Genomic DNA, 19,632 nt, shown 5'->3' with positions numbered 1-19,632 from the left:
AATATATGTAAATTACCCAGGATAATCCCCCCCCCAAAAAAAAAAGGTCAAACAAAAGATCTTATTTTCAATGAGGGGCCTTGTAATATCTTATTATCTGGAGTCTATTAATAATTTTGAGGTCACACCCTGGGGGAGATAATAGACCCTAATGAAAATAAGTCAGTCTGATGAATGTAACTGTTGGGTTACTAATCCGAATATCTTAGGCAATCGATAGCTCTCACACTGAGGTCCGGGGGTCAATCCCCGGTATGGTTGGAAACATTACGACATGTTTCCTTAAGATAATTGCTGTCCAATGTTCACCCATCAGAACCCCAATGTAAATAAGTCACTTTGACTTTTTTGGGGTTATCCTAGGTTCTCTACACATATGCAGCTATGTATGATAATCTATGTAACTGTATTTGTTTGTACCTGAATAAACTTACTTAATCAGTAAAATGGGTACCTGGGTATTAGTCGACTGGTGTGGGTCGCATCCTGGGACAAAATTGACCTAATTTGCTCGAAATGCTCTGCATAACAAGCGGCTTTCTATACAGTAGTATGTCACTGATGTCAGCTAGGACTGTATACCTTGTATATGTACTTGTAGAAATAAAGACTATTATTATTATTATTTCTTTTACGGAATATAGTTTGCTGTTGTTTACAGAAACAACCCGCACATAGAAGAGAGGAGCTTACGACGACGTTTCGGTCCGACTTGGACCATTTAGTGTGACTGTAAATTGTTCAAGTCAGACCGAAACGTCGTCGCAAGCTCCTCTCTTCTATGTGCGGGTTATTTGTGTATTGTTCCAGTCACGGTATTGTGCCTTTTTGTTATTTATTCCTGTTGTTTGGTTTGACGTGGCACTAGAGTCAGGGTCAGAACTTTTAAAACACCACAACCACACCCGAAAATTCCTCAGTTTCTGAAGTCTACAAGGATCCCTCCACCTCACTGCCCCGTTAAAGGCTGTACTTTACCCAATATTCCTTCGGGAAAGAGCAGTTTAGCCACCTCCTCCACCTCCACGTCCATGGTTGTCTCCATCATGATGTGCTGCCACCTGGGAGATTCACCTGGCAACACTCTCATCTCTTGTTGTGGGGGTTATTCAGGGTCACCAAAATTGACGTTTTATTGAACCTTTCCTCCTCGGAGTTTGAATAAAAAGATATTTCCTAAATCTGGACGGGAATTAAAAAGAAGGGAACGTTTTCTCTGGAAAGGAAACGGAAACATTAAATTATTAACCTTAATCAGGTAGACCCCAGGTTTAAATACTTGCAGAACCAGTCGTCTTACTCCCTGAGCAAACACATTAACTCCAACGCCGGCGCTGAAAGTTGTTGTTGTTAGGGTTTATAGGGCCACTGACAGCATGCGCCGTATCGAGCCCGGCCGTCCAGTGCTAGGAGAAGGAACCTCGAACAAAATGGAAGGATTTTTGACGAATAACTGCGTATTATATGTCCCTGATGCGCCCTGAAGCCAGCAGGAAGGAGCAGGTACAGGCCAAGATCTCCTGACGGTCCAGAGGACGAAACCTCTCCCCACTGAGAAGGAGAGGCAGAGTTAGTTTAGTTTAATATGTTTATTATGCACCCCATACCCATCCTGTGGGCAGCAGTCAAAAGATTACAGATGTACATAATTGGTCCAGGGACTGGACTCCAAAGTTTTGATAGCTGAGCAAGTTACAGAGGTAATGAACTCACAATTAACGAAGGTAATGAACTCACAATTTACAAAGGTAATGAACTCCAGGTAGGTCTGGTCGCAATCATGACAAGTTACAAAGGTATTTACAGATTACAGAGGTATGTAATGGGTCCAGGGACTGGGCCCCCAAAGTTTTGATACGGTGGACCCCAAATGTGCGCAAGGCCGCACGGAGAATAATCTGTACAGAGTGGTAACGTGGGCACCACAGCAGGAAGTGTTCCACCATCTCAGGCTATGAGGGACAGCATGGGCAGTACGGAGAGTCCATCATCTGAAGACGATACACATGAGTCGCCAGTCACGAGTGCCTGACTCGAAGGTGAGTCAGGCGAGCCCAAGGGTAGGGGCCATTAAAAGATCGGACAGAGCTCAATGCCGAAGAAGAGAGAGAGTGTGCCAGGCCCTCCTGCCACAAATGGCGGATTCCCTTCCAAACAGTCCTTGTGAAATCACTGTGGCCCAGTGCGAAAGGGATAATGGTAGGAAGTGTGTGAGCGAGGGAGGCTGCTCGATCCGCCACTTCATTGCCCCGGATGCCAACATGGGCAGGTACCCACTGAAGGGAGATGCTCCAACCTGAGCTCTGCAAGAAACACAGAGGAAGAGATTGCGTCTGACGGACGAGGACGCATAGTGACCGTGGATGGGCAGAGTACAAAAGTGCCAGGGAGGATTGGGAATCAGAGAAGAGAACCAAAGGCTGAGGGGGAAGGTGAGCCGGGACAAAAACCAGAGCCTGGTGAATGGCGAAGAGCACCCCTGCCAGGACGGAGTGAGCAGGGTCTAACCGCCAGGTTTGACACAAGGAGAGATTAGTGAAGAAGGCTGCAGAAGATGTAGTAGAGGGGGAGGTCCGTGCTGAGCCGTCCGTATAACTGGAGAATGAAGAGCCATACATGACAGAACGAAACTCTTCAAAGAGAAATGCAGCTAACTGAGGGGGTTCCCTGTTCCTGTAATGCCAATCCAGGTGGATGTACCGTGTCAGGTCCATCCAGTGGGATATCGGAGAGTGGAGAGGGAGTCATCACAGGTGCAGGAAGTGTAAGGCGGGCCAGGGAATGCTGGGCCCTGGCCACAAAGAAAGGCTGAACCAAACGTGGGGGGACAAAGGCTGTCTCCCACATCTGTGGAGAGAGGCGTCAGGGGTGAGTACAAGGCAGAGAGGCCATATGATGGAGTCGTAAACAGTCCCTCGCCATTCTCACCGACAAGAGAGGGACTATCCTAGACTCTGCCTCCAGGGCTGCTATGGGGGTGGCGGGGAATGCCCCCAGCATACTGTGGATGGCCGAATTCTGGAGAATGTCTAGGCGGTGAAGAGAGGAGGAAGAGGCCGAGCCATACACCTCACTCGCATAAGTGAGCTTGCTGCGAACCATAGCTGTATAGAACCTAAAGAGAAGGTCTCAATCCGCCCCTACTTGGTGCCAGAGACCCGGTGCATAAGTGCAGTGTGGCATTCACATAAAAGGTGGAGGGCCGTCATGTGTTTCTTCCATGTCAAGAGTGGTGCATCCAAGGTGACACCAAACCATCGATGACAGGAGACCAACGGGATTGGCGTCGGACCCAATGAAACTGGTGGAAGAGTAGTGAGATGGCGTCTAGGTGGCAGGTGGCAGCCCATGATATTATGCATTGCAGAGCACGCTGGAGTGTTTCTTGTGTGGCCAGCAAGGTCGTGGCACTGCACATAAGGGCCACATCATCCGCATACAGCAGGGTACGTACTCCCTGCATGGAAGGGGGATCCAACAATAAGACAGAGAAAAGGAATGGGCTAAGAACGGATCCCTGGAACACTCCCCGGTATATAGGACGGGGTGAGGACATTGCGTCACCTACCGCAACACGAAAGGTCCTTGTTGTGATAGAAACACAGGCCTTATCTCTAGGCTTTATTGAACATAGAATCTTCATAGTACTTCTGCAACAACAAAATATAATGACTAGTACATCTAATAACTGCTTCTACAGGGATGGTGATGTCTTGCATATGTCAAGAGAAAAGTTATAACTACAGGCCACATATTTAAACTCACCATGTAATCTGCATCACTAATATATTGATGTAAAAGAAGAGAATCACACACCATGTGTTGGCGCCCATGACACACACCAAACTGTTGTTGTTGTTAAGGGCCCCGAGAGGTGGTGCAGTATTATCCTGTTGCTGCTCCCCACAGCAGCAGTGTCACTACAATCTCCCCCTTCTAAAATATCAAAGACAGTAATCTTCCAAACTGTTAGGTGGGCGACGTACACGTCCCGACCTTCGTAGCCCTTGAGCCTCTTCACCAGATTCAATATTTTCCAGTGGGGTTTGACTAACTGCTGGAGCAGAATCCTCTATTTCTGTAAGGGTAATCTTAAGGGGTTTTCCAGGAGAAAACGAAGCATCTTTCACATCTATTGGTGTATCTTGAGATTCTACACTAATGGGGATTTCAACTGGGGCTAAATGTCTTATAGATACTGTAGTCTCTTCACCATTTTGGTAGCGAATATGGGCGTAATGTGGATTAGCTTGCAGGAGCTCTACCTCTTCCACTAAAGGATCCGTCTTGTTCATCCTACGGTGACTCTTCAGGAGAACGGGTCCAGGATGACATAACCAAGTGGGCACGGAGGCTCCCGTAGAGGAACGACGTGAATAGTTGAGGAGTCTTTCATGAGGGGTTGCATTAGTAGCTGTGCACAACAATGATCTAATAGAGTGAAGAGCATCTGGTAGGACAGTTTGCCAGTGTTCAACAGGTAGATTGTGCGACTTCAGTGTCATTGTAACTGCCTTCCATATAGTACCATTGAACTGCTCCACTTGACCATTGCCTTGAGGGTTGTAGCTTGTTGTTCTGCTGCAGGCAATACCTTTGCTAGCCAAAAACTCCTGAAGTTCGTTACTCATGAACGAGGATCCCTTGTCTGAATGGATATAAGCTGGCATACCAAAAATAGAGAACAACTGTGAAAGACAACTAATTACAGTTGAAGCAGTCATATTTGCATAGGGGAACACAAAGGGAAACCTTGAATATTCATCTACTATGGTAAGGAAATATCTATTCTGATTTGTGCTTGGTAGAGGTCCTTTGAAATCTACATTCAGTCTCTCGAAAGGCTGGGTGGATTTTATGAGATGAGTCTTCTCTGGCTGATGAAAGTTTGGCTTGCACTCTGCACATACTCTGCATGCTCTGATCACTTGTCGCACATCTTCCACTGAGTAGGGCATGTTCTTTGATTTGACAAAATGGTACAGGCGTGTAACTCCTGGGTGACACAAAGCCTTGTGGAGCGCTGAGAGTGATTGCAAATCATGACATGCTGCTCCACAGTGGGACCTAGAGAATGCATCAGGGGAGATGTTCTCTTGACCCGGTCGGTACAGAATATCAAAGTCATAACACGATAGTTCCATCCTCCAGCGTAATATCTTGTCATTCTTTATCCTACTTTTGTGCTTCTTGTCGAACATATACATCACGGACCGTTGGTCAGTCCTTATGGTGAAATGTCTACCAGTTAAATAATGCCTCCAGTGGCGAACTGCTTCTATTGTGGCCTGAGCTTCCTTTTCTACAGCAGCATAACACTTCTCTGATCCTTGAAAAGTTCTCGAAAAGAAGGCTACTGGTCGTCCTGCCTGAGATAAGACTGCAGCAATGGCAATGTCAGATGCATTCGTTTCCACTTCGAATGGTAGGGACTCATCAATGGCTTGAACTACTGAGTTTTCAATGTCCTGTTTAAGAGTATGGAAAGCGGCTTCTGCTTCCTTTGTCACAGGAAATGTGGTAGCACTCAATGGGCGGACTTTACTTGAATAGTTGTAGATCCATTGTGAGTAATAAGCAAAGAGACCAAGAGTTCTTCGGAGTGACTTTTTGTCTTGAGGCATTGGAAGTTCCCGTAGAGGTCGTAGTCGTTCAGGGTCTGGGAATATTGAACCTCCTTCCACTACATAACCAAGGATGCTAAGCCTTTTAGTTGAAAAAGTGCACTTTTCCTCATTGTAACTGATATTTTTCTTCTTGGCAGCTTCCAAAAACTTATCAAGGTTTGCGTCATGTTCCTCCTGGGTCTTGCCACAAATGGTAACATTATCTAAATACGCATAAGTTCCCATGAGTTGCTCTTCCTGAATGAGTGAATCCATAATTCGTTGGAAGCAGGCTACCCCATTGGTGACTCCAAAAGGGACTCTGGTAAACTGATACAGGCCATCACTAGCCTGAAACGCTGTGTATGGTTTATCTTCATTCCTTATAGGGACTTGATGATAGGCACTCTGTAGATCAATTGTGCTAAACACATAGTACTGAGCAATTTTGTTCACTGTATCATCAATTCGAGGTAGAGGGTACCCATCAAGAAGCGTAAATTTGTTGATTGTCTCAGAGTAATCGATAGCCAGTCTCCGTTTCCTATAATCATCCTTAACAACAACAACCTGTGCACGCCAAGGGGAATTACTCGGTTCTATAATACCCTCCTTCAGCAGCCTCTGAGTTTCCTTCTCAATGAACACCCGATCCTCATAAGAATAGCGGCGTGACTTAGCTGATATAGGATGGCAATCCGCGGTAAGATTTGCAAAGAGCTTTGGTGGGTCTACCCTTAAAGTGCTAAGTCCACAGACAACAAGAAGAGGTAGTTCACCTCCATATGTTAAGGTGACACTATCATGCAGCTTCTGAAAGTCCTGACCAAGGATAACATCAGAGCACAGTTGTGGCAGAATAGCTAAATGTACATCTTGATAATCCTTTCCATTAACTCTGAGATTTACCTTACAAAACCCAGTAGATCCTTCATGTGTTAGCTCAAATCACCGACCAGTATGTTTTAAATAAGTGACCCACTGATCAGAGCTGATCGACTGGTCCAAACCCTTGACTGGTCCGAACCCTTGACTGGTCCGAACCCTTGACTGGTCCGAACCCTTGACTGGTCCAAACCCGGGACTGGTTTCAAACAGTTTCGTTGGACAATAAAGCAGACTGTAAACGGATGGGGTTGTAGGCGCCCTTATAAACACAAACATTAAAAATCAGGAACGTGACGGTAAGCTGTCCAATATACAAAAAGAGTTAGAAACAGAAATACAAATAGCTAGAGCTTCATTTAAGGTTATTAATATAATATTCAAGAGGTTGCTAGTAGAATTGCAGTAAATCAACCATTCAAATCATTATGAAGCTGTGTGTAGTCTGTGGTCAGTCAAACAAACGGGCCTCCACATGGATAAATTGTCATTTTTGTGGAAATTGGTGTCACGCCCCTTGTGCAGATATCCCAGAACTAGCTACAAGCAGTATTAAAACAGAGAAGTGTTTCTGGGTATGCCCAAATGAGGAAAATCTGTGGACTAAAATCACAAGGGTATTAAAAGAGGACAACATCAAAGCTGCTTTCATAAAAAACCTGGAAGCTTTCTACAACAGATGGGAACATAAAAAGTCTGGGCTGAATGGTACTGCCCTTGATACTGGCCATGTAGTCACAAACTGTAAGGCTGGAGGTGATGTCCTGGGAGACAGTAATAGTAAAGCTGGAGGTGCTGTCCTGGGAGACAGTAATGGTGAAGCTGGAGGTGCTGTCCTGGGAGACAGTAATGGTGAAGCTGGAGGTGCTGTCCTGGGAGACAGAAATGGTGAAGCTGGAGATACTGTCCTGGGAGACAGTAATGGTGAAGCTGGAGATTTTGTCCAGGTAGTCGGGAATTATACGCAGGAAGGAATACATATAAATGACCTCATAGGGGATAGGAGCCATAGTAGGGAAACAAGTGTAGTCAAAGATAAGATAAAACCAATATTGCAAACTAGAAATACCGCAGGAAATAGCAATCAAGAGGACTCCAATAGCAATAGTGAGGATAAATTACCAAAAACAACTGGTGGGAGCTCCATTGTTGGTGCTAGGGAGGATAGAAGTAAGACAGGGAAACATGCACCAACAGGGAATACAGTCACAGAAACCCAAGGCAAGCGGAAACCAAGCCTGTGCACATACTATGCACTTGGTATCTGCTGGCATGGGAAATCTGGAAAAACAGATGGGACGTGCAACTATGACCACCCTAGAAAATGTCATGCCCATATGACAACAGGAAAATGCAAACTCCCTTCCTGTAAGCTTTTTCACCCTGAAATGTGTACCTCTTCAGTACAGGAAAGACTGTGCTATAACTTAAATTGCCAGGCATACCATCTAAAGGGGACAAAAAGATACAAAACATCCAGGCCATGGGAAAACCTGGGTAGCCACAGCCACTCAAGAGGGAGAGGTTTTTTAGTGCCAGGAAGGAAAAAAAACTGGCAGGAAATGGCAGAAATCGTACACCAAATCCAGTCATTCCTGGAGTGGAACCACAGTCGATGGCCTCCACTCCAAACCAACAGATACAGATACTAATGCCGGAAAAAAAATCCCCCCCCCCAGTACCAACAATACCACCAGTCCGATAACATTCTTCTTTGCAAATATACAGGGTCTAAAGCCAGCAACAAACAACAAAATACCTTTCATCCGTGGACTGCTTGCAGAGGCAAAGGCAATGTTCGCGGCTTTCACTGAGACCCACATAAAGGATCACTTGGACAATGAAATATGGATCCCAGGTTACAACCTATACAGATGTGACAGAGTGAACAGGCAAAAGGGGGGGGGGTTGGCCTGTACATTGCAGAGTCACTTGTTTGCACAGAACTGCTTAATGCCTCAAATGACGTAGTGGAAGTTTTAGCAGTAAAGGTCGAGAACCAAAACCTAGTCATTGTGGTAGTCTACAAGCCTCCGGATGCAACATCCCAGCAATTCCAGGAACAGCTGTTAAAAATTGACCACTGTCTGGAAAATCTTCCAGCTCCTGCACCCAACATCTTGCTCCTGGGGGATTTCAACTTAAGGCACCTAAAATGGAGGAATATAGCAAATAATATTGTTGCAGTAATAACACCAGGAGGCAGCTCTGATGAAAACTCACACTCACACGAGCTTTTAAATCTCTGCACAAAATTCAATTTAAACCAGCAAATAATAGAGCCTACTAGACTGGAGAATACACTAGACCTCATATTCACTAACAATGATGATCTGATAAGAAATGTCACCATATCAAAAACAATATACTCAGATCACAACATAATTGAGGTTCAGACATGTATGCGAGGAGCCCCAGACCGACAAAATGAGACTAGTCACGAGGGAGCATTCACCAAATTCAACTTCAATAACAAAAACATAAAGTGGGACCAAGTAAACCAAGTCCTAACCGATATAAGCTGGGAAGATATACTAAGCAACACAGACCCAAACTTATGCCTAGAACAGATTAACTCGGTGGCACTCGATGTATGCACAAGGCTTATTCCTCTAAGAAAAAGGAGGAGTAGATGTAAAATAGAAAGAGACAGGCGCTCCCTTTACAGGCGACGGAAAAGAATAACAGAGCGGCTAAAAGAGGTCAATATATCTGAAATGCGCAGGGAGACACTGGTCAGAGAAATAGCAAGCATCGAACTTAAGCTAAAAGAATCCTTTAGGAGTCAGGAATCGCGGGAAGAACTAAAAGCTATAAATGAAATCGAAAGAAACCCAAAGTATTTCTTCTCCTATGCCAAATCAAAATCGAGAACAACGCCCAGTATTGGGCCCCTACTTAAACAAGATGGGTCCTACACAGATGACAGCAAGGAAATGAGTGAGCTACTCAAGTCCCAATATGACTCAGTTTTTAGCAAGCCCCTAACCAGACTGAGAGTCGAAGATCAAAATGAATTTTTTATGAGAGAGCCACAAAATTTGATTAACACAAGCCTATCCGATGTTATCCTGACGCCAAATGACTTCGAACAGGCGATAAATGACATGCCCATGCACTCTGCCCCAGGGCCAGACTCATGGAACTCTGTGTTCATCAAGAACTGCAAGAAGCCCCTATCACGAGCCTTTTCCATCCTATGGAGAGGGAGCATGGACACGGGGGTCGTCCCTCAGTTACTAAAAACAACAGACATAGCCCCACTCCACAAAGGGGGCAGTAAAGCAACAGCAAAGAACTACAGACCAATAGCACTAACATCCCATATCATAAAAATCTTTGAAAGGGTCCTAAGAAGCAAGATCACCACCCATCTAGAAACCCATCAGTTACACAACCCAGGGCAACATGGGTTTAGAACAGGTCGCTCCTGTCTGTCTCAGCTACTGGATCACTACGACAAGGTCCTAAATGCACTAGAAGACAAAAAGAATGCAGATGTAATATATACAGACTTTGCAAAAGCCTTCGACAAGTGTGACCATGGCGTAATAGCGCACAAAATGCGCGCTAAAGGAATAACAGGAAAAGTCGGTCGATGGATCTATAATTTCCTCACTAACAGAACACAGAGAGTAGTCGTCAACAGAGTAAAGTCCGAGGCAGCTACGGTGAAAAGCTCTGTTCCACAAGGCACAGTACTAGCTCCCATCTTGTTCCTCATCCTCATATCCGACATAGACAAGGATGTCAGCCACAGCACCGTGTCTTCCTTTGCAGATGACACCCGAATCTGCATGACAGTGTCTTCCATTGCAGACACTGCAAGGCTCCAGGCGGACATCAACCAAATCTTTCAGTGGGCTGCAGAAAACAATATGAAGTTCAACGATGAGAAATTTCAATTACTCAGATATGGTAAACATGAGGAAATTAAATCTTCATCAGAGTACAAAACAAATTCTGGCCACGAAATAGAGCGAAACACCAACGTCAAAGACCTGGGAGTGATTATGTCGGAGGATCTCACCTTCAAGGACCATAACATTGTATCAATCGCATCTGCTAGAAAAATGACAGGATGGATAATGAGAACCTTCAAAACTAGGGAGGCCAAGCCCATGATGACACTCTTCAGGTCACTTGTTCTATCTAGGCTGGAATATTGCTGCACTCTAACAGCACCTTTCAAGGCAGGTGAAATTGCCGACCTAGAAAATGTACAGAGAACTTTCACGGCGCGCATAACGGAGATAAAACACCTCAATTACTGGGAGCGCTTGAGGTTTCTAAACCTGTATTCCCTGGAACGCAGGAGGGAGAGATACATGATTATATACACCTGGAAAATCCTAGAGGGACTAGTACCGAACTTGCACACGAAAATCACTCACTACGAAAGCAAAAGACTTGGCAGACGATGCACCATCCCCCCAATGAAAAGCAGGGGTGTCACTAGCACGTTAAGAGACCATACAATAAGTGTCAGGGGCCCGAGACTGTTCAACTGCCTCCCAGCACACATAAGGGGGATTACCAACAGACCCCTGGCAGTCTTCAAGCTGGCACTGGACAAGCACCTAAAGTCAGTTCCTGATCAGCCGGGCTGTGGCTCGTACGTTGGTTTGCGTGCAGCCAGCAGCAACAGCCTGGTTGATCAGGCGCTGATCCACCAGGAGGCCTGGTCACAGACCGGGCCGCGGGGGCGTTGAACCCCGAAACTCTCTCCAGGTAAATATTGGTCAGTAAGGTTAACCTCTCCTCTTCTGATGCGCCTATAAATTCCCCTTTTCTCCCCTAATAGATGCTTTAGCCTCCTGTTAACCCATTTGGGATCGTTATTATTAGACCTAATTTCTCTTTGGGGAATGTATATACTCTGGGCACTGTGTACATTATTAAGAAAACAATCATAAAAGCAGATCCCTTCATATTCATAAGTATGATTATCGTCAATAAAATCATTAGCTAGATAACCCCAATCAAGATTAGACAGATGTTCCCTAAGTCCATTATAATCGGCAGAACGAAAATCAGGGATTTTTACTGTATTATCATTATTCTTGCATTCCCAATTAATGCTAAAAGTGATGGATTTGTGATCACTTGCGCCAAGCTCTTCGGTGATCTCCAGATTATTCACGAATGTTTCCTTATTTGACAAGACTAGGTCTAGCAAATTATTACCCCTGGTAGGCTCAGTTACGCTCTGTTTCAGAAAACAGTCCTGAACTGTTTCCATAAAGTCACTGGACTCTAGATTACCTGTCAAAGAATTCCAGTCAATTTGACTAAAGTTAAAGTCCCCTACTATGACTATGTTACTGTGTCCAGAAGCCCTAACAATTTCGTCCCAAAGAAGTCTCCCTCTATCATGATCCAAGCCTGGAGGTCGGTATATTACACCTAGAATTAGTTTTTCTTGACCCTCCACGAACTCTACCCAAACAGACTCTGTTACTGCTCCATATATTTTTATACCTGTTTTTATGCAACAATTAATATTTTCTCGAACATACAATGCAACTCCTCCCCCCTTCCCATTACATCTATCCACATTGAACAACTTAAATCCCTGAATATTACACTCAGCAGTCATATCCCGACTCTTTAAATCATACCACGTTTCAGTTAATGCAATGATATCAAAGTTCCCAGCACATGCTACCAAACGTAGTTCATTAATTTTATTTCTTGCACTTCGACTGTTAGCATGAAATACCATCATATGTTTTTTCTTCTGCACATTTTTCCTATTCATCTTTGTTTTTACACAATTTCTGAAATTATCATTACCCAGAGTTACTCCATGACAGTTACTATTAAGATTCTTAATATCAGAGCATAAGTCAATATATCCATACTCATTATTAATCATTTCTAAACCCATACCTCTAACTAATCCTAGTTTAAAGTCCTAACAACCCCCTCAACTGAGTTAGCAAGAAAACCCACACCTGCCCTGGATAAGTGAACCCCATCTCTGGCATACATGTCATTTCGGCCATAGAAGTTGTCCCAGTTGTCAATGAATGGTACTGCATTATCCTTACAGTGTTTATCCAGCCAACAATTAATACCAATTGCTCTGGACAACCATTCATTACCAACACCTCTTCTTGGCAAAATCCCACATATAACAGGGCGCCCCCCCTTCTTCCTAATTATGTTTATAGCTGTCCTGAACTTTCTAACTAAATCCTCACTTCTACACTTGCCTACATCATTGCCTCCAGCACTGAGGCAAATAATAGGATTGATCCCATTACCGTTCATGATGTTGTCAAGCCGGCTAACAATGTCCTCCATCCCAGCCCCAGGAAAGCATACCCTTTGTCTCCTACTCCTGTCCTTCAAGCAGAATGCCCTATCCATGTATCTAACCTGGCTATCCCCAACAACAACAATATTCTTACCTTCCTTGTTGTCGTTCGTCGTGACGATCCCAGTAGTCGACTCACATTCGTCGGGTAGCACCGAGAATGCGTTGGAGGTTTCCACAGGAGTTTCCACAGCAGTCTCTTTCTTCTTCATCGTTTCTGGCTTTCCATTCGTCTTCTTGATCGTCAACTTCGTCGTCCCCTGCTGTCCAGCCACTGACCACGATCCCTTCTTGACCTGAGGACTCGAAACAGGAGGACTACTACGAATCCTCTTGTTTTCCTCGGTCAATCGCCGTATCTCCATCTTCGCTGCCCTCAATTCTTCCTTAAGTTGCTGGTAAAGTTGCTCGATGGAGGGCATCTTGGTTCAGTCCACGGGAGCAAACAAGACACTTCTTCACAGAGTTAAGTACAGGTCACCACTCGAGTTAAGTACAGGTCACCACTGCACTCGAGTTAAGTACAGGTCACATACTGCATATGTGTTTATATTTCCCAGGTTTCTGCTTACCATGACTCCCAAGTCTTTTTCACATTCTGTATGATCAAGCTCTACTTCACCTAGATTATAGCTTCGAGGGCTATTTTCATTACCAAGGGCAAGTACCTTACACTTATCCACATTGAACTTCATCTGCCATTTTTCAGACCAAGACATTAATTTGTCCAAATCGTCCTGGAGTTCATTGATATCCTCCTCAGAGTGAATTATACGGCCTATCTTTGTATCATCAGCAAACTTACTCATGTCACTCGTAATCCCTTTATCAAGGTCATTAATGTAAATTATAAACAAGAGAGGGCCTAAAACTGATCCTTGAGGAACGCCACTAGTGACTAATCCCCATTCAGATTTCACTCCGTTAATGGTAACTCTCTGCTTTCTATTGGTAAGCCATGCCTCAATCCATGCTAGAATTTTACCTCCTATACCATGAGCTGCCACTTTTCTTAAGAGTCTCTTGTGAGGTACTCTATCGAAGGCTTTACTAAAATCCAAATAAACAATGTCATAGTCCTTATCACTGTCAACTGCCTCAAATGTTCTATTGAAGAACGTCAGTAAGTTTGTCAGGCAGGAACGACCTCTCGTGAATCCATGCTGAGATTCATTTATCAAGTTATGCTCTTCAAGGTGACTTCTGATAATGTCAGCTATAATTGATTCTAATAACTTGCCCACTATAGATGTCAGACTTATTGGAAGGTAATTTGAAGGAGTGGACTTATCCCCTGATTTGAATATAGGAACCACATTAGCCATCTTCCACAACTCTGGGAATACAGATCAAAGACCTTCAACCGTTCCCAGTAATTTAGGTGCCTTATCGTACTTTTGTGTGCCATGAAAGTTCTTTGTACACTCTCCAGGTCTGCAATGTCGCCAGCCTTGAAGGGGGCCGTTAGTGTACAGCAGTATTCCAGCCTAAAGAGAACAAGCGATATGAAGAGGATCATCATGGGCTTGGTGTCCCTAGTTTTGAAGGTTCTCATTATCTATCCTATCATTTTCCTAGCTGATGAGGTAGACACATTGTTGTGGTCTTTGAAGGCGAGATCCTTTGACATTATCACTCCCAGGTCCTTCACATTTCTTTTTCGCACTATTGCATGGTTAAGATTTGTCGTGTTCACTGATACATTTTTAATTTCCTCAAGTTTTCCATATCTGAGTAGTTGAAATTTCTCTTCGTTGAACTTCATATTGTTTTGAGTGGCCCATTCGAAGATTTGGTTTATGTCCACTTGGAGTCTCGCGGTGTCTTCGATGGAGGTCACTGCCATGGCAATCCTGGCGTCATCCGCAAAGGAAGACACAGAGCTATGGCTTACATCTCTATGTCAGAAATGAGGATGAGGAATAGAATGGGAGCGAGTACTGTGCCTTGTGGAACAGAGCTTTTTACCATGGCTGCCTGGGACTCTGCTCTGTTTGCTATTACTCTTTGTGTTCTATTTGTCAGGAAGTTATAGATCCATCTACCATCTTTTCCCGTTATTCCTTTATCACACATTTTGTGTGCTATTACACCATGGTCACACTTGTCGAAAGCTTTTGCAAAGTCTGTGTATACTACATCTGTATTTTGTTTATCCTCAACAGCATCCAGGACCTTGTAATAGTGGTCCAGTAGTGGAAACGGGATCTATACATAGTTTCACGAAGAGATACGACAAAGCTCATGAAGCAGGGAGAAAGTGGACCTAGTGGCGACCAGTGAAGAGGCTGGGCCAGGAGCTATGAATCAACCCCTGTAACCACAAACAGGTAAGTACAAATGCTCCCGAGGCCGCGTCCCAGACCAAAGAGCGTAAGTATCTGCCACCAGTTTTTTTCGAGATGTCACAAAAACATGATTAAATAGATTAAACTCTTTATTGTGTGAAATTACATAGTCTGTTAATCTCTCTATACATATGTACTATATTTGCTCACATATACAAAAATATACAAAAATACAAATATTCAGAGCATGAACTTAATGGAGCCAGGTGCGACCTTGACGGGGAGGCAGCAGCGTAGCAGATGAGGAAGGAACGTCAAGTGAACTAACTAATGTTAACTCAGAGAACTCTGTATAAGCACCATCCACCCAACAGTGTTTGAGAAACTTGTCAGTATTCCAACCTAACACCCTTCTCTGGTTTTTTTTTACTTATAATCTCCTTTACATCATTTTTGAATTTTTTTATACAATACACTACTCTGAGGTAATTTTTAATGTCTTTTGTAAAGATATAATCTATGTCATTTTAGAGGATTGAACGTGGATTTGGTAACAAGGATTTTATTGTGTTTTGGCTGCAGAAAAATTTGTAGGCAATATGATTAAGTTTGGTATAATTTTGTGCTATATCCTGCATTTTTTGTAATTTTTTCTGTATATATATATAATACAAATTAGTCACTTCTGATATTACATATAAATATATTAAATCGTAGGGGAAAAAAAAATCCCGATGTATGTTGAATACAAAAATAAAAACGCAAAGTTTTATCATTACAAGTGATAGACTATAGCAGAGAAAATTTCTTATGGACTGATGTGATTTAACATGATCAAGTAAATAGTTGAAAGTGAGATGAATGGATGGTGTTGGTTTACCACTGGTTACCTCAGGTGACTAACACATTACAAGTGAACATAAGATATCTACTACCTTCTCATGCCAAGCATAACAACCTGCGACCTTAACAGGGTCATTATAACCCCCGAGTGACCACAAATGGTTCTCGCTGACCAGTTACAATCATCTCGAGGTCCACCATGAAGACCAACGTAAAAACCTACACATTTTAAAATTAGAAATATTATTATATTCTTGGAAAGCGACATTCAAATTACAAAAAAAAAAAAAAACTTTGGTATAGGTGGGCCTGTAGGCTGCGGCAGAAACAGGCCTAAATTTACATTTTAAATATATTCATCTTCCGCAGCACCATTTAACCTGTATTCCATATTGAATGTTAATTGTGCCACTCATGGCAGGAATACGAATCCCAACAAGAACTGCCAAAATCTGCATTTGATTAGATGAGAATTAGACGTCAGCTGTGGTAGCCATTCTTCATAATTAGTATTCCAGAAGTGGTTGGTACCTTTAAATGGTTGCCGAATTTTTTTTCAAACGTGGTTTTTGTTTTAACTTGAGAATGCTTCATCCGATCGACTTCAATTTTTTAATGCTGGATTCAGTGACTGTAGCGGTAATGAGTCCTCGGATAAGTCAGTCACTAGGATGACTGACCTCTTGCCTGGGCTCATGTACACAGCTGCACATAAACTACACAGATGAGACACTACATTACTCTAAGTATGGGAAGGTTCATGCAACTATTGCCAAGCGCAGGTACCCTCTGCTTAATGTGTGATAGCTTAACAAAACCTCTAATGATCAAGAAGATTGTGAATGTTGCTAGTGTCAGTAGATACCAATTTGGAAATGATATTTTTAAATTGGTTTAACATTATTTTTTGTGAAATAACTTGAGTGCCTCTTCTGAAGGACTTGAGTCTTTAATGGCTGAAGCCTGTAAGTACAGGCAAATGTGCCAATTTTCTAACATAATTCAACAAGGTAATCGCTAACTTCCAACACTAACTGGAAAATGTCTCATGAAGGTTTTGTTTTGATTTCCAGCCGTGTGTTTTAATTTGTCAGTTTCCTTGAAGAAATTGAGTAGAAAACAATAAATGGAGAATGAATGGAATGATCGGATTGAAACCCTAAAGTTGGCTAAACACTGGTGTACGTTAGCTAGGAAGAGCTTTGAATAATTAATTTTGAGTTGTGAAGAAGCCAATTTCTCAAATTTATTGAACAAGTGTTAAAATTTAAATAATGATTCTTACTCAATAATTTGTGAATGCCTCATTTTATCAGCTGATCTCCAAAGCTATTCTGTCTTAGGGAAAGTTTTGAGTTATAATTGGAATGAGTAGATAGCAATTTGAAAAACTGTATGTCAGTCTTTTAGCTGTCCTTGTACCGTAGCTTGTAGAAGGCATGCAAATTCCTGTTTCTTAAAAAAAACAAACCAAGAAACAATACTCGCAATACCGTGACTAGAACAATTCACCAAAAACTCGCACATAGGAGGGAAACGTTAGGATGACTTTTCGGTCCGTCTTGGACCATTGCCAAAACACAACTGAGAGAGTAAGAGGAAGAGAAGCCCAGAAGTCAGAATGGATGGGGGGAGGAGCAGCAGCACAATAGTTGTAGTAGTGTTAGTAGTAGTAGTAATGGAACCAGCGCTACAGTGGTAGTAGCATGTAAGGAGATATAGTAACGATCAAACAAGTGGTAGAAATAAGAGAGTAGTAGTAGTAGTGAAAAAACTGTAATAGTGGTAGAAGTGGTGGTGTAAAAGAACAAGAGAACGAAGAAGTACAGAAGGAGGGCATACTGGCCCACGAGCTGTAAGAAAAACCTCCACGAGCGAAACCCGGGGAAAGAATCCAGCTAGGTAGAAAACAGAGGAGGCAAAGAAAAAAAATAATGCAGAAGACAAATGAAGCGGAAGGAGAAGAGGAAGCAAAAGTTAGGTCAGGTCACTGGTGTTCTGATACTTAAAACATATGATAACATAATGGGAAAGGCAGGCATCAACAGAAACCAAACCAAAGCTAAGAAAGTTATATATAAGAACTGCTTAAACAAGATGACTTTTTTGAAGGCTTAATTAAAGAAGGGAGGATAGCTTTAGCAAAGGATCTGTTAATGGGATGGCTGTGATCACTGACATGACAGAAGACAGTATTGTTGGTGTTGCCGAGGTGAGCACATCCTATGTGACCCATTAAGTAAGTCAGAAAGTGTGGCCAGTTTCAACAAAATATTGGAGAGGACAGGAAGAGTAGGAAATGGAGCAGACACCTAAAGCGTCAGTGATAGAAGTACATATAAGATCAGTGCGAAGGGTATTAATGTGACAAAAACAAGGTTGATAGCTAGAGGACGGAAGGTGTTGTTAAGATTCTGAAGATTAGAAATGTAGAGAAGACAAAGAAAATGAAATTTCACGGAAGTGTGTCTGGGATAGAAGAAAATCAGTTTAACACGAGAGTAGGCAGATTCATTGAAATCAGAAGGATTGCCAAGGCAAGAGAACGAGCTTCGGAGAGCAGGAAGACAGCAACAAGGCGTAGGTAGAGAGAAAAAAAGAAAGAAAAGGCAGTTACTAAGCAGTGAATATGTGCATCAAAGAGTTTGATAGAAGGAACAATATTAAGGGCATAAAAAAAGGCTGGAAGAGATTAGTTTTGTTGCTATAGGACAAAGACATCTACATAATGAAACCTGAGAGGACATACCACAGTTGTAGGAAGTAAGACTATTTTGAAATATTCCATTTAAAGGTTAGTAAGGACAGTTGACAGAGGAGTGTCATAATACGAAAAGTTTGAGAATAGAATTTACTTTGAAAGGAAAAAAGTTAGTTCAAATAAAGGCGCATTAGGTCAATAAATACATTAGTAGGGATAAGAATTTGAAGTAGTCCATCATCGGCCTTCACTCTGAGACAACTGAGATCATCATTAAGAGGAACGTTAGTGAAGAGCCTTAACATTATAACTTAGGCCACATCAAGACTTGCAACGAAGTCTTGTGAGTTACGAAGGTGAGCAGGGTACAAAAGGGCCAAAAAAAGGAGAAAGACTTTTCACTAACCGAGAGGCAAGAAGATTAAAGACAACACCCTCAGTTCTGTTTTCTAACTTACTTTTCGTCACACTAATACCCTTCTCACTAATCTTGTTTATACTTTTTCTATCGCTGGCGCTTTCGGTGTCTGCTCTATTTCTTCCTCTTCCTTTCCTCTCCAATACTGTGATGAAACTGGTCATACTCTCTGACATACTTAATGGGGCACAAAAGATGTGTTCGCCTTGGCAACACCAACAATGCTCTCTTCTGTCATGTCAGAGATCATAGCAATTCTATTAATAGGTCCTCTATAATCCTTCAAAAAACACCGTTTTGTTCAAGCAATTCTCGTACATAACTTTCCTAACATGAATCCTAGTTCTGGTTTGGTTTCTTTTGATGCCTACCTTTCCCATTACGTTATCAAATGTTTTAAGCTTCAGAACACCCGTGACTTGACCTAACCTTTGCCTCTTCTTCCGCTTTATTTGTATTATGCAGGGCAATGTAGAAAATTGGTGTATAAAAAACGCTCCATTAATAATATCAGTGGACGGGATTTGTTCTGAAAACGGATGCCTATTAGTCCTGAACAATGACAAGAC

At 42.7% G+C, this 19,632-nt stretch overlaps 1 protein-coding gene across 3 annotated transcripts in view; it reads right to left on the bottom strand.

Annotated features, from left to right (window-relative positions):
* Positions 1 to 1,103, bottom strand: part of Cog8 (conserved oligomeric Golgi complex subunit 8) — a 79,424-nt gene extending 78,321 nt beyond the window's left edge. The window contains exon 1 of one of the 3 annotated variants that reach the window (XM_070087475.1): positions 979 to 1,103. Coding sequence is in view for 1 of the 3 variants with exons in the window: in XM_070087474.1 (XP_069943575.1) it covers positions 979 to 1,048 (70 nt within the window). In the remaining 2 variants the exon portion in view is untranslated. Of the gene's footprint in view, positions 1 to 454; positions 595 to 978 lie in introns of those variants that run through there. The other 2 variants (XM_070087474.1, XM_070087476.1) reach the window with 2 other exon arrangements.
* Between the last annotated feature and the right edge of the window lie 18,529 nt (positions 1,104 to 19,632).

This window comes from Cherax quadricarinatus, chromosome 22 (assembly GCF_038502225.1).
Source record: "Cherax quadricarinatus isolate ZL_2023a chromosome 22, ASM3850222v1, whole genome shotgun sequence".
Classification (NCBI taxonomy): Eukaryota; Metazoa; Arthropoda; class Malacostraca; order Decapoda; family Parastacidae; genus Cherax; species Cherax quadricarinatus.
Note: the sequence above shows the minus strand (reverse complement) of the source record. Positions and strands in the feature narration are given on the sequence as shown.